The 19,836-nt window shown below is 38.0% G+C and overlaps 2 protein-coding genes across 3 annotated transcripts in view; one reads left to right on the top strand and one right to left on the bottom strand.

Moving 5' to 3' along the window:
• phlpp2 (PH domain and leucine rich repeat protein phosphatase 2) overlaps positions 1 to 12,888 on the bottom strand; it is a gene marked incomplete at its 3' end in the record, with an annotated part of 60,026 nt that extends 47,138 nt beyond the window's left edge. The window contains exons 1-3 of one of the 2 annotated variants that reach the window (XM_084404515.1): positions 12,583 to 12,888; positions 9,217 to 9,494; positions 1,456 to 1,589 (exon numbers count right to left, since the gene is read on the bottom strand). In XM_084404515.1, coding sequence (XP_084260641.1) covers positions 1,456 to 1,589; positions 9,217 to 9,494; positions 12,583 to 12,759 — 589 coding nt within the window. In that variant the 5' untranslated portion in view covers positions 12,760 to 12,888. Of the gene's footprint in view, positions 1 to 1,455; positions 1,590 to 8,850; positions 8,955 to 9,216; positions 9,495 to 12,582 lie in introns of those variants that run through there. The other variant, XM_084404516.1, reaches the window with a different exon arrangement.
• The window catches only part of hnf4b (hepatic nuclear factor 4, beta), a 457,854-nt gene that overhangs the window by 183,121 nt on the left and 254,897 nt on the right, over positions 1 to 19,836 (top strand). The window lies entirely within an intron of this gene.

Below are 19,836 nucleotides of genomic sequence, written 5' to 3'. Positions count from 1 at the left end.
TAGTATACGCGGTTCGATTTCAAACCGCGTTTTTGAGACTGTCTTTGGTTCACTGCAGTTTTAAGAAGAAAATACGCAGCAATTGTTTTGACTTTGTTTTGTCTTAAAGCATATTAAAAACACCACATAGACATATAAACAACATTAAAAACTTTTCCGAAGCCTATCCGAGGCGTGACGCCACACCCATTGTGTCTGTCTTTGCTCCTCTTGTCACATATATACAAACACATACACATACACACACATACATATACACTGTCCAGCCAAAAAAAAAAAAAAGGTTGCAGTTTGGATTTAAATAGCCAAATGCTTAAGAGTCTGCGATTGGATCATTATTGCTGTGATTATTATGTTTCTAGCATGTTAAATGTGTTAAGACACATGGCCATACTCCAGTCAAGGATGACAATGTCAAGATTCATCAGGCTCAAATTGTGATGAAGTGGTTGGGAGGGAGCATAAAGAATCATTTTCACACACGAATTGGCCCCTCCAGACCTTAAATTCATTGAAAGTCTTTGGGATGTGCTGGAGGAGATTTTACAGAGTGCTGGACTCTTGCATTGTCAATACAAGATCTTGACCAAAAATGTATGCACCTTTGATGTAAATAACATAACATTTATTTCCATCAAGAGGTGTATCAATATTTGGTATTGATATACATTGACATAAATGCGTGTAATTATGGTGTGTGTGTGTAATTATAGAGAAAAATAATAGAGGAAAATAAATATAAAAAAGGTAAATTGCAACAGTAGTTTTCTATTTGTATTGAGTTGTTACTCAGGTTTTCATTCTTGACAGAGATTGGCAGTAAAAAAACAAAACAATGGACTGTTATATATATATCTGGACTGTTCTGGACATGCCATGGTGCGTGTTGTTATGATTTAATGCCAAAGCTACTGCATTGTGTACACAGTACTTTTTTTTATAAGAACTAGAAGGAGGAAAAACACATTTTGCTGATGCTTTTTCCAATCTTGCTCTGCAACCTCAAACAACCTATCACATCATCAGAAATAGGTTTGTACATGATGGATACTGGAACAAAAGCATAATTGGCATCCTTTGTGTGACTGTAGAGAAAGAGCTAGAATCCCCTCAACACTGATGTTGACACACACTGATGCCTAACATGAGAAAACAGCCCATTATTCGTTCCAAAGCTGTCAAACCAAAGAGAGAATAGGGAAAAGCGTTGTATACGAAAACACAGATTTGAGCCCTTAGAGTAGTATTCGCACTGAGAATGGCAGGCAGAAACGGTACACGAGCATCCCTCTCACGCGGACACGACGGCAAAAAAAAAAAAAACACGACGGCTCGGGTGGACTTAAAGAGTTTGCTCTGTAAAGCCAGCAAACTGTTCACATAGCTTTGGGATTTTGGCCCGGTCAACAGAGCTAGCAGTGCCAGCGTTCAGGCTGAAACCGGCCCACAACTCACCACTGTAGAAGCGGATCATGCAGCTGAGGTCCGAGTTGGCGGCTTCCTGCTGGACACGGAGCGGGTCTTCGTAGCCCATAGCAGTCAGGTATTCATAGACCATCTGAAGGGGACGCTCGGAGGGGTCCAGCCTCCTGCAAACAGGAGGAGACGCTAGTCAGACATGAGAACAAACTAAAATATAGTGATCGAAAACATAAAGTGGCATATACTCAAATAAACTTCAGACATACATACACTACCGTTCAGAAGTTTGGTGTCAGTACGTTTTTTTAAAGAATATTAATACTTTTATTCAGCAAGGACGCATTAAATTGATCACAGGTGAAAAGAAAGCTCTTATATGTGAATAAAAGACTAAAATAAATCTGTTCATCATATAAAGTGATCAAGTTTATTTAGAAATTTGGACTAAACCACTCAATTCATATGGATTAGTTTTACGATCTCTTTATGAACTTTTTGAAGTGTCAAAGTGGTAGTTGTGTAGCTGTCAATGGAGGAACAGAAAGATCTCAGATTTCATCAGAAACATCTTGATTTGTGTTCTGAAGATGAACGAAAGTCTTACGGGTTTGGAACGGCATGAGGGTGAGTAATGACAGAATTTTAATTTTTGGGTGAACTAACCCTTTAAAGCCACAAAACCCCATCTTCGCTGAGGTTTCCAAATATGGACAGACTGGTATACATTACATGTCAACAGTTTCACAGGCGGTATATAATGTTTATGGCACAATATTCACTGAGTAGTATGCAAGTATTGAACATCGGTGATGAGAAAAAAAAGTGTGCAAATTTCCATGTGGGACCCAGTGCAAGTATCCTAGCTCTTAACAAGCGTGATAACACACAGGTGTTTCGATTTAAGATCAGACTCTATCCTAACATCCTCCAGCAGTGACTCTCCCTCAGAGCTGGGTGTTTTCCCAGCCCGGCAGACAGATAATATATCCCAATCCAGAGGGATCACGTCTAGTCCAACTCAATATCTCAACATTCATTAAAGCGCTGAAGTGAAAGAACACCAAGCTCATGGCGTCTGACAATATTCCCTTTAAACAAAGCAAACAATCAGTCTGCTGATCTGTTTCGATGATCTGTTCGTGATGTGACGGCATCCTGCTTTTTATTAAAACTGTCTGGCCTCATATTCGTCCACCATTTGCAGCGCCGCCGCCTTTCTCTCCCTGATTAAATCGTCATCTCATTCCAACGCTCTAATCCTGTTAAATAAAATGGTTTCACTTCACCATAAGGTCTCATTATTTAACATTAGGGTATGTTTACACGACAACGGCGTACTAAAAATGGAAGTTTTTCCTTTGCGTTTTTGAAAAGTTTCTTGTACAGACGACAACGTTGTCAAAACGATCCCCCGTTCACACGGATCTGAGAAAACTACTAACAATGCTGTATTCTGTTGCCAGGCCAGTAGATGGCGATGTCACTTTGTAAAGAAACTACGCATTTATAGACTCAACACGTAATATGCATGCGCATGATGTTACGATTTCACAAATAACCGTTGTTGTAGTTTACCGTGAGACGATAACGGTATCTTTTTCAAAAACGTACACTTCGAAACCCATTTTCAAAAGTTTGCGTTTTCAGGCCCCTGAAACGGTGCTGTCGTGTAAACGAATGGCCAAAACACATAAAAAGTTTTCAGTGTTTGGTTGAAAATGGTGTTGCGCAAACACTCCCTTAGTTAATGCATTAACTTACATTACAAATTGCGCAACCCTACAAACAAGTACAGTGAAATTGGAGCTTTAAAAATGATTTTTTTTGGAATTTTATCAGGAATTTTCATGGAGCTTAAATTTTTTTTTTTTTAAACATTGAAAATATAATCAGGAATTTGCAGTCCAATAATGTTTTGTACACAACCAACAAGTCTTCAATATTTTTGGGTAAATTTTCCCAGAAGAGAAAGTGTGATTTTAAATGAAATAATAGGAGTACAATTGCATGTAGATGACCTTAAAGCCACAAAACCCCATTTTTAATGAGGTTTCCAATAATTCACTGTCCAAGCCCCATAATCGTCCAATTGCGCAGCGCCGCCACCTTTCTCTCCCTGATTAAATCGTCATCTCATTCCACCATTCTAATCCAGTTAACGGCTCCTCGTTGCTCCGAAGCAGATAAACCAGCGGACAGTGCAAATCCGCGACCCATAGCCTGGCACTACCAGAATGCAGCTGCTCTGACCCACATGCTTGCCAACAGACCTATCAGATGTCCTCGTGTTAAAGCAGAGCAGGGGTCCGTCTGAGGCCCCGCACCTTCACGCTGAAGCCCGATTCAGCTTTGCTCTTTGCTTTTAGAGGCAGAGTGCAGCTGACAAGGATGCTTTAGAGATTTAATGCTTTCTTGCTGCTTACCTGAAGTGAAATAAATAGCAGACCTGAGTAGAAAGCACACACACACACACACACACACATCAGCAGATGTCCCTGTGAGCTGCCCTAATGTGCAGCCTCCTCACAGCTAATTCAGCTTAGCTGCCTGACTTTACCTCGGCTCAGGGCTGGACTGCTTCCTGCGAAATGATGTGATTTCAGTCATCTCAGCCGCAGCCCAGTCATTCCCAGGAGGGCAGAGAGAGGGGAAAGCATGACTTGCTTCTCTCTTTGTCAGGCACACCTTAAAAACCACCACAGACACTACAGACGACACGCACTCTGAGGAAAGCACAAACCTGCCTCGAGAGCGCGGGGAGTGTTGCAAACGCATCTATATTCCTTTGTTTTGCCGTTATCTTGCAAAGCCGCTATTGCTAATGTTCATAATTTAGGGTTAAAGGTCCTTGCACACTGAGTCCGAAATTTTCGTGGCCGTTTTTTCGTATTCATCATTCGGTGGCTCTGAATTGTTAAAGCTACACTGTGTATGATTTTCTCCCATCTAGTGGTGAAATTGTTTATGACTACCAACTGAATATTACTTTCCAGCCCCTCCCATTCCGAGGGCGTTTTAACTCCTACGGTGGCCGTATTATTTCAAATCTGCCGGCAGTCGCGAGTAATCTCCCCCTCGCATTCATCACGGTGCCACTGAGTGTAAAAACGCGAAAGGCGAAGCTTGAATTTCCAGGTATGTCCCTCTTTGGCGAATGTATTTTCAAGATGGAGGCGCAACATGGCTGCCGCCATTCGAGCGACTCGCTCATATGTATTCTAAATGGCAGATTCTACGCTTACGAGAATACTTGATTAGTTGGTAGAAGTAATTACACATTAATGAGCACATATCATTTTAAAAGAACAACGTTTTTTTTGCTAAAAATCAACTTAAAAAATTACACAGTGTAGCCTTTAAACACTCAAAATGCTTTCTACGGATGAGAAAAACACAGAAAGAGATCGATCACAGATATCGTTGTAGTTATCATTCTTGGTGTGAACAGGCTGCAGCCAATAAGGGGGGTTACAAAATTTGGAAATCCAGATTTTAGTTCATTAAGGATAGTTCACACTAAAATGAAAAATCTTTCATCAGTTACTAATTTTTAACCCTGTATGACGTTCTTTGTTCTGTGGAAACATGTCTGTTGTTTTGTCCATAAGGGAACCAACATTCTTCAATATCTTCACTCGTATTGTGCACAAGAAAGTAAATTATGTCGAGAATTTTCAGTTCTCGGTCCCCTTGAAAATCAAATGACTTGCTAATAGCTATTGGTTTCGAGGAGATTGTTTATATTCTTGAGGGCAGAATATAAACAAATAAATCCGTCTAAAAGATCCACATTTAAAACTTTCAGGAGTACACTAGCATATACACCTCATGTTTCAACGTGGAAGTTGGTTATTTTCTGTGAATGTGCGATACGACTGAATTATTAGCAGCATAGTGCAGTAAAACTATCTAAACTACAAACAAGCGTGTTTTTGGTTACAATCATAATGAAATAAATTAAAGGGGCTATATGTAGAATACAGAAACCCTTGTTTTTAGCGACACCGGTGGCCGTTAAGTGAACTGCAGCCAGAAACGTACCGCTCGTGCACACATATAACGTAGTAGAGAGTTTGTTCGTGATTCAATTACCTGATATACTCATGGCAAAGTTCTTTTTCGTTTTTTCGCTTAGAAGTAAAAAGAAGTTGCAAATACCTTTGCAGCGACACACTATTAACGAACACCCTGACGCCGTCCACGCTACTGAGAGCAACGTTTAGATGAATATGTAAATATGTGCTGCTTGCTTTCCTCTCAAGAAAAAAAGAAAAAAAAGAAAAAAAGAGGTGAGAAAGCAGCAGTTAAGAAAGCATCTGATCGTAGCGATGTGGATGTGTTTGCACCAGCTCTACAATTCACCGGCATCATGTCGACGGACGAGGTTATTAACATTACACTGTTATGATAATTTGATTATAAAGTATATTTGAGACTATAGACTATATAGATCTGGCTATGTGAGACAAACAATTATGTTGATATAAAAACTGCCTTATGTGCAACTTAAATGTTTGTACTACTCAGTTTTAGCTATTTGAGTGTTGATGATTAAATAAGTTTAATTAATTAATTAATTAATTAATTATTAATTGATTATTTCTTTTGGGTTTCGTTTTCGGCCAAGCGCAATCTGAATTTTTGGTTTTTGTTTCGACCCAGAATTTTTATTTCAGTGCATCCCTAATATTTTCACTGTTACTATTCCATAAACACAGAGATGAATCAGGCTTCAAAAATAAACCATCAGCAAGACATAAATAGAAAGTAAACCATCATGCTGTACTTTCTATTTATGTCTCTTGTGAATCAATGTAAATATTGTTTCGTTTTTAAAAACTGACAGAGCACATCCTTTAAAACCAGACACTGAACATCAAATGTCACAGATCTTCCTCTTCCTGTCAATATGTCATGACCTTTTAATTGCATCAGTTGGCTTGTAGATATTTTCACTGAAAAATGTACATTGTTAAAATGTTATTTAAATTCTTTATCTTTACAAAAAAAAAAAAAAGCTACAACAAACAACTCAATAGGATTTCAATCTGAAATGCATAAATTCTATAAATTCTCGCTCACACTAAACAATGGCATAATGGTCATTTGTTTAAAAAAATTTATTATAATTTCCATGTTCTTAAGTCTTTTTTCCACAAACCTCATCTGTGTTAGTCAGCTAGATCTATTAACAACAACATCGTCACAGGAAATTACATCGTCACAGGAAACCAAATGTTTAAGTCTGCAATGTATGGCACAAAAACAAATATTTATGAACAATGAAGACATAACCTTGTGGAAGGTGAAAAGTACAATTTAGCATTCTTTTAAAAAGAGCACTTGTGACGGGTATACTTTAAAAGAATATACAGTACTAAAATACGAATGAAATGTTTGTGGACACTTAATTGTTGATTTCATTTAAATTAATATGAAATTTAGACCTGGTAGACAGGGTTTATATTAAGCCTTAGTTCAATTAGGACATTTAAGTAGCTTTCATATACATGCCTTAGAAAAAAACATTACTGGTGTGCATCTTGAGATGAAACAATGGCACTGACATATGTTTTAAGATATGTCAGAACAAGTTGCTTTCAGTTAAACAGCTCAAACATGCATCTTAGTCTGAGACTAGCTTAAGCCTCGTCTGTGAAACCGGGGTTTGAGTTTTTTGACCCACTTAAGTAGGACTTCAGTGCATCTATATATGCAATTACATAATTATTTAGTATTATACATTATTATTTAATTCATTGTCTTTGAAATATGGTTAAAGTTCACTGATGAATGTACTGACAAGCATTTACAGTCAACTAAAAATATACTTGAAAATCATTTCTATTAGAACTTGTATGTCATGTATTTAAATATATTTGTAATTACAGAGAAAATAATATGGTTGGAATCACTTTCAGAGTGATTTTTTTCCAGCTGATTTACAATAAAAACATTGACAGCCAATTAAAGAGTTCGAATAAACAGAACAATATTGTGAGTTAGTTATAGTCTTGGTGTGAAAGGGCCTTAATGGGATAGTTCACCCAAAAATAAAAATGCTATCATCATTTACTCACCCTCAAGTTGTTCTAAACCTGTATAAATTACTTTCTTCTGTTGAACACAAAAGGTATTTTGAAGAATGCAACCAGAGAGTTGCTGGGCCCATTAGTCTCACAAAGCCAGACCTTCAGACTGACAGCAGAAGGTCTGGACTCCATAGCAGCTTTCATTGGCCAAGGACCGCCCAGAGTAGCCTGGTCCTACCAGACTCTCGTACATTTCATTTGTACAGAGAGTCTGGCCACTCTCCATTGACAAGCGTTAACTTCCTTGAAGGCGGGTACTCTGTTGAAGTTTAAAACTATTGGATCTGCCCATAACCAATCGCTAACGTTTGGTCGTGACGAACTCAAACTAGCGCACAACATCAACGTCATCGTTCTCAGCCACTCCCTCTGTTCGCTGATTGGACCGGCAAAAAATTGGCCGGAGAAAACCCAAGAATATACCACAAACCCAGACTGAGTACTGAAGGAAAATGAAAATTGAGCGGAAGTACGTAGGAGGGCGGAGCCAGGCGACGCCCAGAGGCCGTCTGACTGACATGTAAAGCAACCAATCACAGTTCGTTTTGTTCCTCGTTATGTTTAGAGGTGTGAAAATGTAACGTTGATGTCCCTACAATAACAGACCGGTGTGTAAAACTCTTGGACGTATTTTAAAGAGTATGCTGCGAACATTACATACTTCACATACATTTAGTTGATCCTGATAAGCGCTCATTGTCACAGTTATAAACACGACAGTCTGCTTTTTCCATGAGGGGGTTTGGCACCACAGCATCTTTGTTTTCAGGTGGACCGTTAAAGGGATACTCCACTTTTTTTGGAAATAGGCTCATTTTACAACTCCCCCAGAGTTAAACAGTTGAGTTTTACCGTTTTCGAATCCATTCAGCCGATCTCCGGGTCTGGCGGTACCACTTTTAGCATAGCTTAGCATAGATCATTGAATCAGATGGGACCATTAGCATCTCTCTAAAAAAAAATGACCAAAGAGTTTCGATATTTTTCCTTTTTAAAACTTGACTCTTCTGTAGTTACATCGTGTACTAAGACCGACGGAAAATGTAAAGTTGCGATTTTCTAGGCTGATATGGCTAGGAACTATACTCTATAATCAAGAAACTTTGCTGCCATACCATGAGTCCAGCAGGCGTAATGATGTGACGCAGCGCCTGAAAATAGTCCCCAGCTCAGTAACTTCCAACGTGACCGGGACTAAGTTTGTCTAACCTATTAGACCTATTTTTTTTTTGGACCTGAGCCTAGAAAATCGCAACTTTTCATTTTCCGTCGGTCTTACTACACGATGTAACTACAGAAGAGTCAAGTCTTATATATATATCTTCATATCAAATACCTTCTTTTCAGTTCCACAGAACACAGAGTTTTAATTTTTGGGTGAGCTATCCCTTTAAGACCGTAGCTCTCTCATCCTTCCATTATCCTTAATGTTGAACCCTGAGATAAGACAAACAGGTTCATAACGACGTTATTTTGGAGGATCATTAACATTTATAATATCAAGAGGAGCAAATAAATGGCTAATCCTACAACTCATGTCGCCAGTCATTTGTAAACAACGAGCCTGTGATATTCACATTGTCATTTCAGATAAAGCCCCTGAACTCTGTGTCTGGCCCGACTGTTCCACAGCGCGAGTCTGATAAGGATCATTATCGAGATGAGACCACGTCTAGCCAGAAAATGACAGTGTGTGTGTTACCTGATTAAGTCCCCGTGCAGCTGCAGGTAGAGACCCTGCACGTCTCTCTGAGCGCACAGCTCTTCAGCGGTGGTGTTGGTGGAGCACAGCACCAGCTTCAGGTCTGGCTGAGGGGTGGTGGAGGTCTGGGGGCCCGATGGTGGAGGCTGAGGCTCCGAGGCCCCGTAGAGGCACACGCACCCTCGATGAGCGTCACCCTTCAGCCAGTCCCGCTCGCGAGAGCCGAACCGTGTCTTCCGGGTCACGCAGCCTCGACTGCCGTTCCTCTTCATGTTACGCTGTGGAAGAGAGTCTTGATTAGATGCTGCTTGTGTCTGTGAAATTATGCCCTTCTAGAAATAAGGCCAAATAAAGTGTTTTAGAGCACAAATCAGTCACTGGAAACCATCCCTTGGTAACCACAAGTTGGTGGCTGTCGGGACTCCACCCTGTAACACAGAGCCTGTCTGAGAGACATCAGGTTTTGTTTTCAGTTGCAGAGAACTACGGCAGCCCAAATATTTACCCAGGGCACAGACGCCCTGGAGAGATGTGCGAGTCGAGATTATTTCGGAGACGCCATGCCATTAGTCAGTCTGGTGAAATCATTTTCACTTAATTTAAGTGAGCATTAACAGCACAGGGTGTGCAAAACAACACTGAACCTTTCAATGCAAGGACAAAACAAAACAGCTTATTTTGTGTTCCACAGAAGAAAGAAAGTCATACAGGTTTGAAACAACCGGTTAAAATAATAATGATAATAATACATAGAAGAAGATGATGAAATTATGTTATGTTTATTGATTTTTATTGATTTCTTTGTAGTAATAATAATAATAATAATAATAATAATAATAATAATATTCTTATTATTGAGCAACATAACAATAATATTTTTGTTTATTTTTATTGATTTATTTGTAACGATTATTATAATTAATAAGAATAATTACTATTATTATTATTATTATTATTACCAGTTGTTCTAAACCTGTATGACTTTCTTCTGTTGAACGTAATAATAATAATAATAATAATAATAATACATGTTTATTGATTTATTTGTAATGATTATTAAAATAATTTATTATTATTGATAATAATAAAACTGTTGTTTATTTACTGATTTATGCGCAATAATAATAATAATAATAATAATAACCACCATTATTATTATTATTGTTGTTATTATTATTTATTATTTAATACCAGTTATTCCAAACAGACTTTCTCTCTTCTGTCAAAAATAATAATAATAATAATAAATAGTGTTTTAATATTTAATTAAAATAATTGTCTATTTAATGTTTTAATACTTTAATACTTTATCACTGCTAAGTAATCCAACAGTGATCTTTTTTTTTTTTTTTTTTTACACTTTATTTTAAGATGTCATTGTTACAGTGTAATTATAAGTTAAGTAATTTAAGTACTGAGTAATATTAAGCAATTACATGTACTTACTATAGGGTTAGGGTTAGGATTAGGATTTGGTTGAGGGTTAGTTGCATGTAATTATGCATCATTTATTTTTATTACTATGGTAAGTACCTGTAACAAGGACACTGTAAAATAAAGTGTTACTATATTTATTTATTTTTAATTTTATTTTTATTTTTCAGTTGATCAGCTGTTATTTAAAAAAAAAAAAAAAAAAAAAAATCGATTTAACCCCAAAATCATACTGGGATTATTTTGTCCTACATAGTTTAAAATTAATAATAATAATAATAATAATAATAATAATAAACATCTTAAAAAAAATTGTTCTTCAGTAATTGTTAGTTCAAGTTTTTTATTCTTTTAAACTATAAGACTTAAAATTATATCATTAAAATATATCAATTAGAGATGTTCATTTCGGATTTTTTTCCTGACTGTTAACTGATGCTTGTTAACCTACAAGATTATGTTAAATTAGAATGAAATTAAATTAGAATGGATGAGTGTCAGTAGTTTACATGGACCCTAATAATCCGATTGTAATCGGACTATCACAGTCAGAATAAAAAAGTCACATGTAACCACGCCAATCGGAATGAATTGACCAAATCTGATTCAAATTTCATTCCAATTGTAAGTGGTGGTTTAAACCTTTTCTAATTCGATCGAGAAACTTTTGATTGGATTGAAACTGCCCGAAATGCATTTTTTGGAACGCGAGTGAAGTAGCCTACAAAGCCTATACATAATAAATAATAGTTTATTATCCAAATACATCGCGAATATGGAAAAATGCTGAATGAGAGAGGCTTTGTGAGCCCAACGCCGGTTTCTGTTTCGCTTTAAATTCGCCTAATTCGTTTTGGCTTGACATTATATTTTTCATTCTAGTTCTGTTCTGATTGTTCTGGTCTTACCGTTACATTTAAAGGATTTGTTGTGGAGTGAGGGAAACTAAAATAGCTTTTTATAGTGTTTATAATATTTGTAAACATTTATCCTTTTTCTGATTGTAACAAAATGAGACACTGCTTTTTTTATTTTTTTAAATCACTTTTCGCCATTTATTGGAAATTTCCGTCATTTATGAGACAACGCTTGGCATACACTTTTAATAGTTACTTAAAAACATAGTCATGAAAGTGCACTCTATTAAAGCACACTTAAGTGGTCTTTTATTTCATCAATATTATTTGCAATAACAGTTCATTTTTAAGTGCACATTCAATTCATTTACGCACACTTATTTCTCAAAAGTGCAGTAGGCTGATGGTCAATCAACAAAATCTTCACTGAGTCAATCAGAGTTTTGTCAGATATAGACTAATTGTAAGAAATACGTGATAAAAACAGCTTGCCATACTCAATACGCGTTTAGGTTAAGTAGAACTAGACTAGTTTTCAGTTGGCATTAGTCAACGCAATAGTCAGGGCGCGATTTGCTGAAAAACAGACCAAACTCTTCCATCTGACGCAGGTGTATATACACCGAGATAGTAGCAATTACAAAAAGCGCCCTGTGTGTGTGTGTGTGTGTGTGTGTCTGTGAACGCCCCCTAACAGGTTACAGGCGTTATACAGAAACTATTTTGATACAGCCAATAAAACATCAAGTAATAACATTCTCTATAAAACCGACATGGCATTACTAATCCAGAACATCTATTATCACAGGCGGTCCCACAAAACCAAGCGAACCGCCTAGATAGACAGCAACACTGGGCATCACAGGCGCGTTAGGAGCCCGCTCAGCTCACAGATAACGCGCCTATGATGCCCAAATATGCTGTCTAGGCAGGGAGCTCGCAAGGTTTTGAGACACGGCGGCGTGTTAAAGTGTTATACAGATAATTGCTGATGCAGTTCACGGATTCACGCGTACTTTGGCCCTGGTGCCTAACAGCAATAATGCTGCGACCTAAATAGAGCTGGAGCTGGTACCTTTAAAACGCGTATTCCTGTCCCTGCTCGGGCTGTCGGTGCGGTGGCTCGGTCATGCAGCGCCGGGTTCAGCGCTGCTCCTCTGCCCGCCCGGCCATCCTCCACATCAGCTGCATTTCTCCGCTCCGTGTCGGCACTCTGGAGGAGCGACCGCGCTGTGCTTTTCTCGTCCTTCATTTCGCCTACATTTGACGTTTTTCAGCACATAAATCCAGATGTAGAAAAGCCACTGGCGAGTGATAAATTCCAGTACAGGAGGCGGTAGAAAAAGCCCATCCTGATTTGATGAGACGCCATAGTGGGACTGAAGCTCACGGCTGTCAAATAAACCCAATCAATAAACATAAGGGGGCGGCGCTACTTATTATTCATAGACACCTCTCATCCTGTACTTCCGGTACTGAATTATTCATGAGGACACTTAAAGTCCCCATGAAATCAAAATGGAAGTTTTTTGGCTTTTAGTATGAATATTTTAGCCTGCTCCAAAACAATGACAAAATTCGCATTTAGAACATTTTGATGACATCACTCTGCACTTCAGCTTCTCATCAGATTTTCTGTCCAATCAAAAACTCTCCAGAGTGTAAAGCGTCCCGCCTCCTAAATAGATTCTAAAGCTGGGGCTAAAATCGGTCACTTGTTCACACATTTACTATTCTCTATATGGTGAATGACACTTAGTGCACTATATAGAGGATTTAGACAGTGTAAATATGCTTTCCATTGGGGCAATGAGGTCTGGTTTAATGTTAGTGTCACGTGAACAGCGCACGCAGTTTGCTCCGGTCCAGAGACAGGATAGCACAGAGTGCATCATATGCGCGAGTCTGCGCTTACCAGAAAATGTATCGGACCCATTTGAATTCTGCACTGAATGGTATATTTTAAAGCGATATTGACAAGATTAGGAGGAAACCGCGACTAGCGAATTTTACGGCTCTGGCCGAGCTGTGATCTAAACTAAACTCTATACGCTGATTTCACGCAGCCGTTATTTTGAAATCGAAAGCGAGGCTCCGGTGGGAAGAAAACCGGAAGTGTCGCCTTTAATCATGGGAGAGTCGTGAATGCGATGGCGTATTGTTGTGTTTAATGATGTTGTGTCAATTCTAAAACTGTACATACATTTCTTTCATACTTTAGACTATATACAGTGAAATTTGTTTATAAATAAAATATTTTTTTTATATATAATTCAGAGAGTAAAAAATGAAGCAGGAATGAACTATATACATATCCTATATTAGATATTATCTTCCAATAGTGTAAATCGCGGCAGCAGCTTCAGGTTGGTAGTCCAAGGCATTGTTGTTTATCTGTACTTCCGGGGTTCTTCCCACCGGAGCCTCAATTTCAAGTTCAAAATGGCGGCTGCGTGAAATCAGCGTATTGGCTATTTTAAAAAAGGGGAGGAGCTGTTCAATATGTCCTGCCCTGTCTTCCTGTTTCAGTGGAAATTACGTCAACATATTAAATAATGCTGTGTGTTTCAAGGCACAGTGGACCTTTAAAGGCACAATATGTAACTTTTTTGCTTTAAAAATAGCAAAAATCACTATATCTATGTTATATATATTTTTTTAGTTGTGTACTTACATTATCCCGACTGTTTCCAACAACTTTCAAACCAGGAGAAATTTGTAATTTAATTCGAAGACACTTCCCGTTTCTTTATTTCCGTTTTGTCGCCGTCAATGGCGTCATATCCGCGTTGTCCCTGGTTTCCGCTCATACTGCCATAGCAACCAGAGCTATGAAACAGAGCCCTCTGATAGTAACCAAGGCGACAGACGTGGACCACTGTGTAGTTCGCAATGTCTATTTGCACGCTGTTGTTATTTCGTTCAAACATTATGGACCATACGCTGATTTCACGCAGCCGTTATTTTGAAATCGAAAGCGAGGCTCCGGTGGGAAGAAAACCGGAAGTGTCGCCTTTAATCATAGGAGAGTCGTGAATGTGAAGGCGTATTGTTGTGTTTAATGATGTTGTGTCAATTCTAAAACTGTACATACATTTCTTTCGTACTTTAGACTATATACAGTGAAATTAATTTATAAATAAAATAAATTTTGTATATAATTCAGAAAGTAAAAAAAGAAGCAGGAATGAACTATATACATATCCTATATTGGATATTAACATCCAAAAGTGTAAATCGCGGCAGCAGCTTCAGGTTGGTAGTCCAAAGGCATAATTGTTTATCTTTACTTCCGGGGTTTTTCCCACCGGAGCCTCACTTTCGATTTCAAAATGGCGGCTGCGTGAAATCAGCGGATGGCAAGCAGACTTTGGATAAAAAAGGAGAACTAAAACAAGAATCAATATCAGCGCGGTGTTTTCGAGATGCCGAGAGCTCCACGTCCGAGACTTCGACCGCTCCTACATGTACTTTATTAAACAGGTGAGCACATTTACATAAAACTAATCAATGTTATATAGTTCAACAATGATAAAATGTTAGAATATGATCTGTAAGTTATTCTAATGTTGATCTAGCTTACTGCTAGTCTCATACAGACAAACTAACACATTCATTTCAACACATTCAAATGCAGTTTAGTGTGATAGACAGTGTAATGTTAGACCAAGTGAAACAGCGCTGCGTTACCTCACAAGTTTAATTTGTCTAATAAACTGACCTGTGAGTTGTAATTCTGCACTTGCGTGTAGTTCGGTAGAATGAAATGTCCATATTCCTTTTGTATCCGCGGGACTCGCGTCGCGTGTGGAGCGGATAGCTGTCTCTTAGCAATCCCGACCTGTCCCCAGTTATCACAGTCATGATAAAAACATCGATGTATTCAGTCATCCATAAACATTATTAGATCGGTCGGCTTGACGATGACAACAAGATCCATAATTCTTAGCAAATGTTGCGTCATCAAACTACGCCTTTGTTAATGTAAAGAGGTTAGCGACCCCTAGCGGCGAAAAATTCCATACTGTACGTTTAAGCTAAAACTGGTTTGTATTAAAGGGGTCGATTAGCCACAGTTTATTATCAGTCACATTTTATTCAGAATTCAGCACAGGTTGAACTGAATACGCAGATAAGCCAGAAGATGAAAAACAAACAAAAAAATGATGATTGTAGACCATAATCAATATCTATTTAGTTCCTATTGTAAGAGTTTCTGATAAACATTAAAATTACACTTCCTTCATCAGTTTGTATTGTTAAAAGATTATCAGGTCTGTAAATCTGCGATTTGGAGTCATACTCTCTTATCGAGAATCACTGAACTGAACTCTGCTACCCATACTGGAATGATTAGCTCTTCTTGTGAAATGCGTTTTGGTTAAACTTTAAACTCAACATGTAGCACGCTATAAATCACAGTCATATTGAGATACATTTTTACGTTAAGTCTGTGATGGTATAAACTAAGTTGGGGTCACATGAGGAAGACCAGGAAGAAATGAGAATTGACGCTTTACCAGGAGTTTGATGATAAATGACATAAAACATGAGTTGAGGAATTTATGGGCGTTTCTTCAACTGTTAGCACTTTAAAGGGAGAGTTCACCCAAAAATGTACATTCATTTACTCACCCTCGAGTTATGCAAAACCTGTATTTTGAAGGATTTTGGTAACCAAACAGTTGCTGGTCCCCATTGACTTCCATAGTATTTCCATAATCAAGTAAATTGGGCCCATCAACTGTACCCATTTTCTTCAAAATATTCTCAGAAAGAAATTCATACAGGTTTGGAAACAGCTGGACCTGGTACCCAAAGAGCCTGAAATGACATATGCGACATGTAATGAGTGAAAGAAAGAATGCAAAATTAAGGTAAATGTGAGCAGAACATTTTTATTGTGCATCATTTCCAGTCAAGCTCTAATTCTGTTGTAACTTGAGTACAAATGCTGAGATGGAGACAGACATGTGATCGCATAACTATATTAAAATTACATAGCCTAAATATTTAATAATTATGATAAAGCGTTTTCTGATCTCATCCCTGCAGATAAGGCTTCTAATCCATGAAGTGTCAAGGGTAATTTGTATTAACCTTTACGTTCTGTTTGAGGTATAGGCCTATGAGAGAATTGAATAGTTTAAATTAGTATAGTGCTCAACTGGTTGATCCAATTTTATGTAGCCTACCGTCTACCTTTACTTAACATACACATTGTATTACATACACAGGCTATTACTGATGAATAAACGATATAAGGTAAGGCTATTAAATACAATTCCAAACTATTTTTGTTACATTTAGTAAGTTGGTATGAGCCATCAGTCATTTACAAAATAACACAAAATGAAAATAAAGTGCCATTTTGGGATTACGGGAACAACAGTTGCATGGTAAATGCACAATAAAATTAACTGTCTTGATGAACAGAATGAACATCATAGCTAGCAAATCCTTCCCAGCTGACACGCGAAGTAACTTACCGGCAACGTAATTTATTGGCACTTTTCGGTAATTTAATGATTAATTAACTGCGTAGGCCTACTACATCATTGCATACTCGTAGTTTCTTTTGCGCTTTATTTATTATAATGAATGAAGTGACGTACAGCGCGCGCCGCCGCATTTGCGCGCGGAATTGAAGAGTGCGCGCGCTACGGCTGACAGGACAGGAAAGTTCATAATTCTGAGGCGAAATACTTTTTATTACGAAATTAACGTTAGAATCATGACACTGACAACATCTCAACTGACTGCAGATACTAAATGAGGACGACGCATTTTTCCTCAGGCACTATTATCTTTACATATACAGAACTGCAGTCTGCTCAGCAGAATATTAGAGGGTAAAGAAGATGAAACACAATAGAATATGAAAGGTTATTGTATAATTCAGTCTCCATTTGACAGGACATCAGGAATAATTGTTTTGCCCTCGGCTTCCATGACATGAGCTATTGCAGTTTTAAAGTTGAACACAAGAGGGTGACAGCAGATCCCGTTTCCAAGCTCAAACTAGATCATCCAGAACGGTGCTTCACAGATTCCGTTCAGTTACAACTGAAGAAAAACATTTATATTCCAAAGCACAACAACAGACATCAAGTTTGACTGTTTTATTATTTCATTTGATCATTTTCTCCAACCCAAAAGACATTAATACACAGCATAAGTCTAAAATATCCCATGTCATTTTCATCCATCACAAATTCTTTTCAGTCCCAACACTCATTCCTCGAGGACATGGGACTGTGATTCAGTTCAGCATGTCAGACTCACTGGGGTCATCCGGCCATCCTGCACAAGGTCAGATGTGGTTGAATAGCAAGTGTAAAATATCTGAGAAGGGCATGTATAGATACACTTCAAAAACAACCGATACCTTTACAGATTACAAAGGGATTCTGATGGAGAAGGCAATCGTCCAAGCATGTGATACAGTGTCCACCTGGTCAAACGGTTACACCCAAACAAATGATGCTCAGTTCCCCCTGACCACTTCCAGCACACAGAAAATCTGCTTCTCAATGAAGATTAATGGAGAATCAACAGCATATTTCCAAATCGACAAAGGTCTGTGCATGTATCGCAAGATATAGTGAATAGTGGTGACTTAAGAATTGAAACTTAGCTTGCATTACCTCAGGAAGTTTACATAAAGAGTAGAAATGACAATATTTACATGTTTTTTTCACATGCGGCTGAAAAAAAAAAAAATCATTGTTTGGTGTTGGGAAACTTGCCAAGAGACTTGGCAAGTTTACAGATGGATATTTCGCCCTCTTCAACACACAATCACCTCTGCCTGACAAAGTAGTGTAAAAAGCAGCATGACTGGGGAAAAAGTTGCATTTTGAAACTTCTTGCGCAGTGCAATTTCATAGCCATTTACTATTGTTATGCACCTCACGACTGCAGGCCGCCGTTTAATGTACCACCCCCGCATTAAGTTCACTCAAGAGTCATCTTGAACACTCAGGGATTTGGCCATGATTTCACACCAGGGCATTTTATCTGAAGCCGTGCCTCAACTCCACGTGCTTCAAAAAGACTTGTTTGGGAGTATTGGTCAGATGTGCGAGTCTAAAACCCATGGAAATACCGGTAATGTGGTTTATGGGAAATCTGTAACAATGAACTTTGGATTTAAGCTTACCTCCACATATCAATGTTACTATAAAGAGGATTGAAGGTAGTTCACGTCATTCAAAACCTGTATGACTTTCTTGAAAAGAAAGTTGAAAAATGAATAGGGTTCAATCTGGTTTTGGACTCAATCTTCAAAACATCTCACGTACCACACAAGTCAGTCAGTCAGTCATACAGGTTTGGAACAACATGAGGGTGAGCAAATAATGACAATTTTAATTTTTTGGGGTGAACTACCCCTTTAAATCACATTATTATATCTGAATAACTGGGAAGAACATGAGAAAGAAATCATCTCCAGGCCACCATATCGAGAGGAGAAATTACATCTGTGTCTATATGCAGCATTTCATTCTTTCAGTAGTACATGACTGCGATACACATCTACCGAACTCCAGATCGTGTGCACATTACACCCCCCCTAACTTGAACGTCATAGGTCTTCAAATGGGATTTTTATTTGATTTGATCTTTTTTTTTTTTTATGCGTTTTACAATTATATACAATATACAGGCAGCACATAGTACATTTTCTTTCCAATAAACAATCAATCAATCAAACAGGTAAGTTGTTAAATTAGACTATTTTCTGAAGGAGAGCTTCAAACATTATACACTGTGCAGTACTGAAAGGAAGTCTTAGAAAAAAGGGACCTTAAAAAGGGATGAAAAGAACAAGCCGATGCATCTTAAAAGCCCTCAGTACTGTATGTACAGAAAAAGCCAGGAAATCGAAAGAGTCGCAACAAAAGACAGACAAAGCAGCTAATAGAAATCAAGTCGTTTTTCTCCATATACATAACATTGCTAAAATATATTTCCCAAGCCCAAAAGAACACCTTGATTTGGTCACCAGACTTGGCGAATGTAATTACGCAAAGTGATGAAGATAAAAAAAAAAAAAAAAATTGAAGAAGAGCAGCGAGAGATGACGTGAGGGTGCGGACGCTAAGGGTTTCCACCGAGCATTTCAATGACTTGAAGAAGCAGTAAGTACTCTTTCAAGTTGACAAAGACAACAACAAAAAAAAGAAGACAATGTGAGGTATATTCAGGTTAACGTTGCGAACTGCCTTTGGAAGCTGCGAGAAGAGACACAAACTAACACACGCTGACAGTACGCACTTGATATTTGAGTTAGGACGCCCTCTGAATGAGAACTCGAATGAAATGA

This window comes from Rutilus rutilus (genome assembly GCF_951802725.1).
Source record: "Rutilus rutilus genome assembly, chromosome: 3".
NCBI lineage: Eukaryota > Metazoa > Chordata > Actinopteri > Cypriniformes > Leuciscidae > Rutilus > Rutilus rutilus.
The sequence above is the reverse complement of the archived record's forward strand: the minus strand, read 5'-3'. Positions and strand labels throughout refer to the sequence as shown.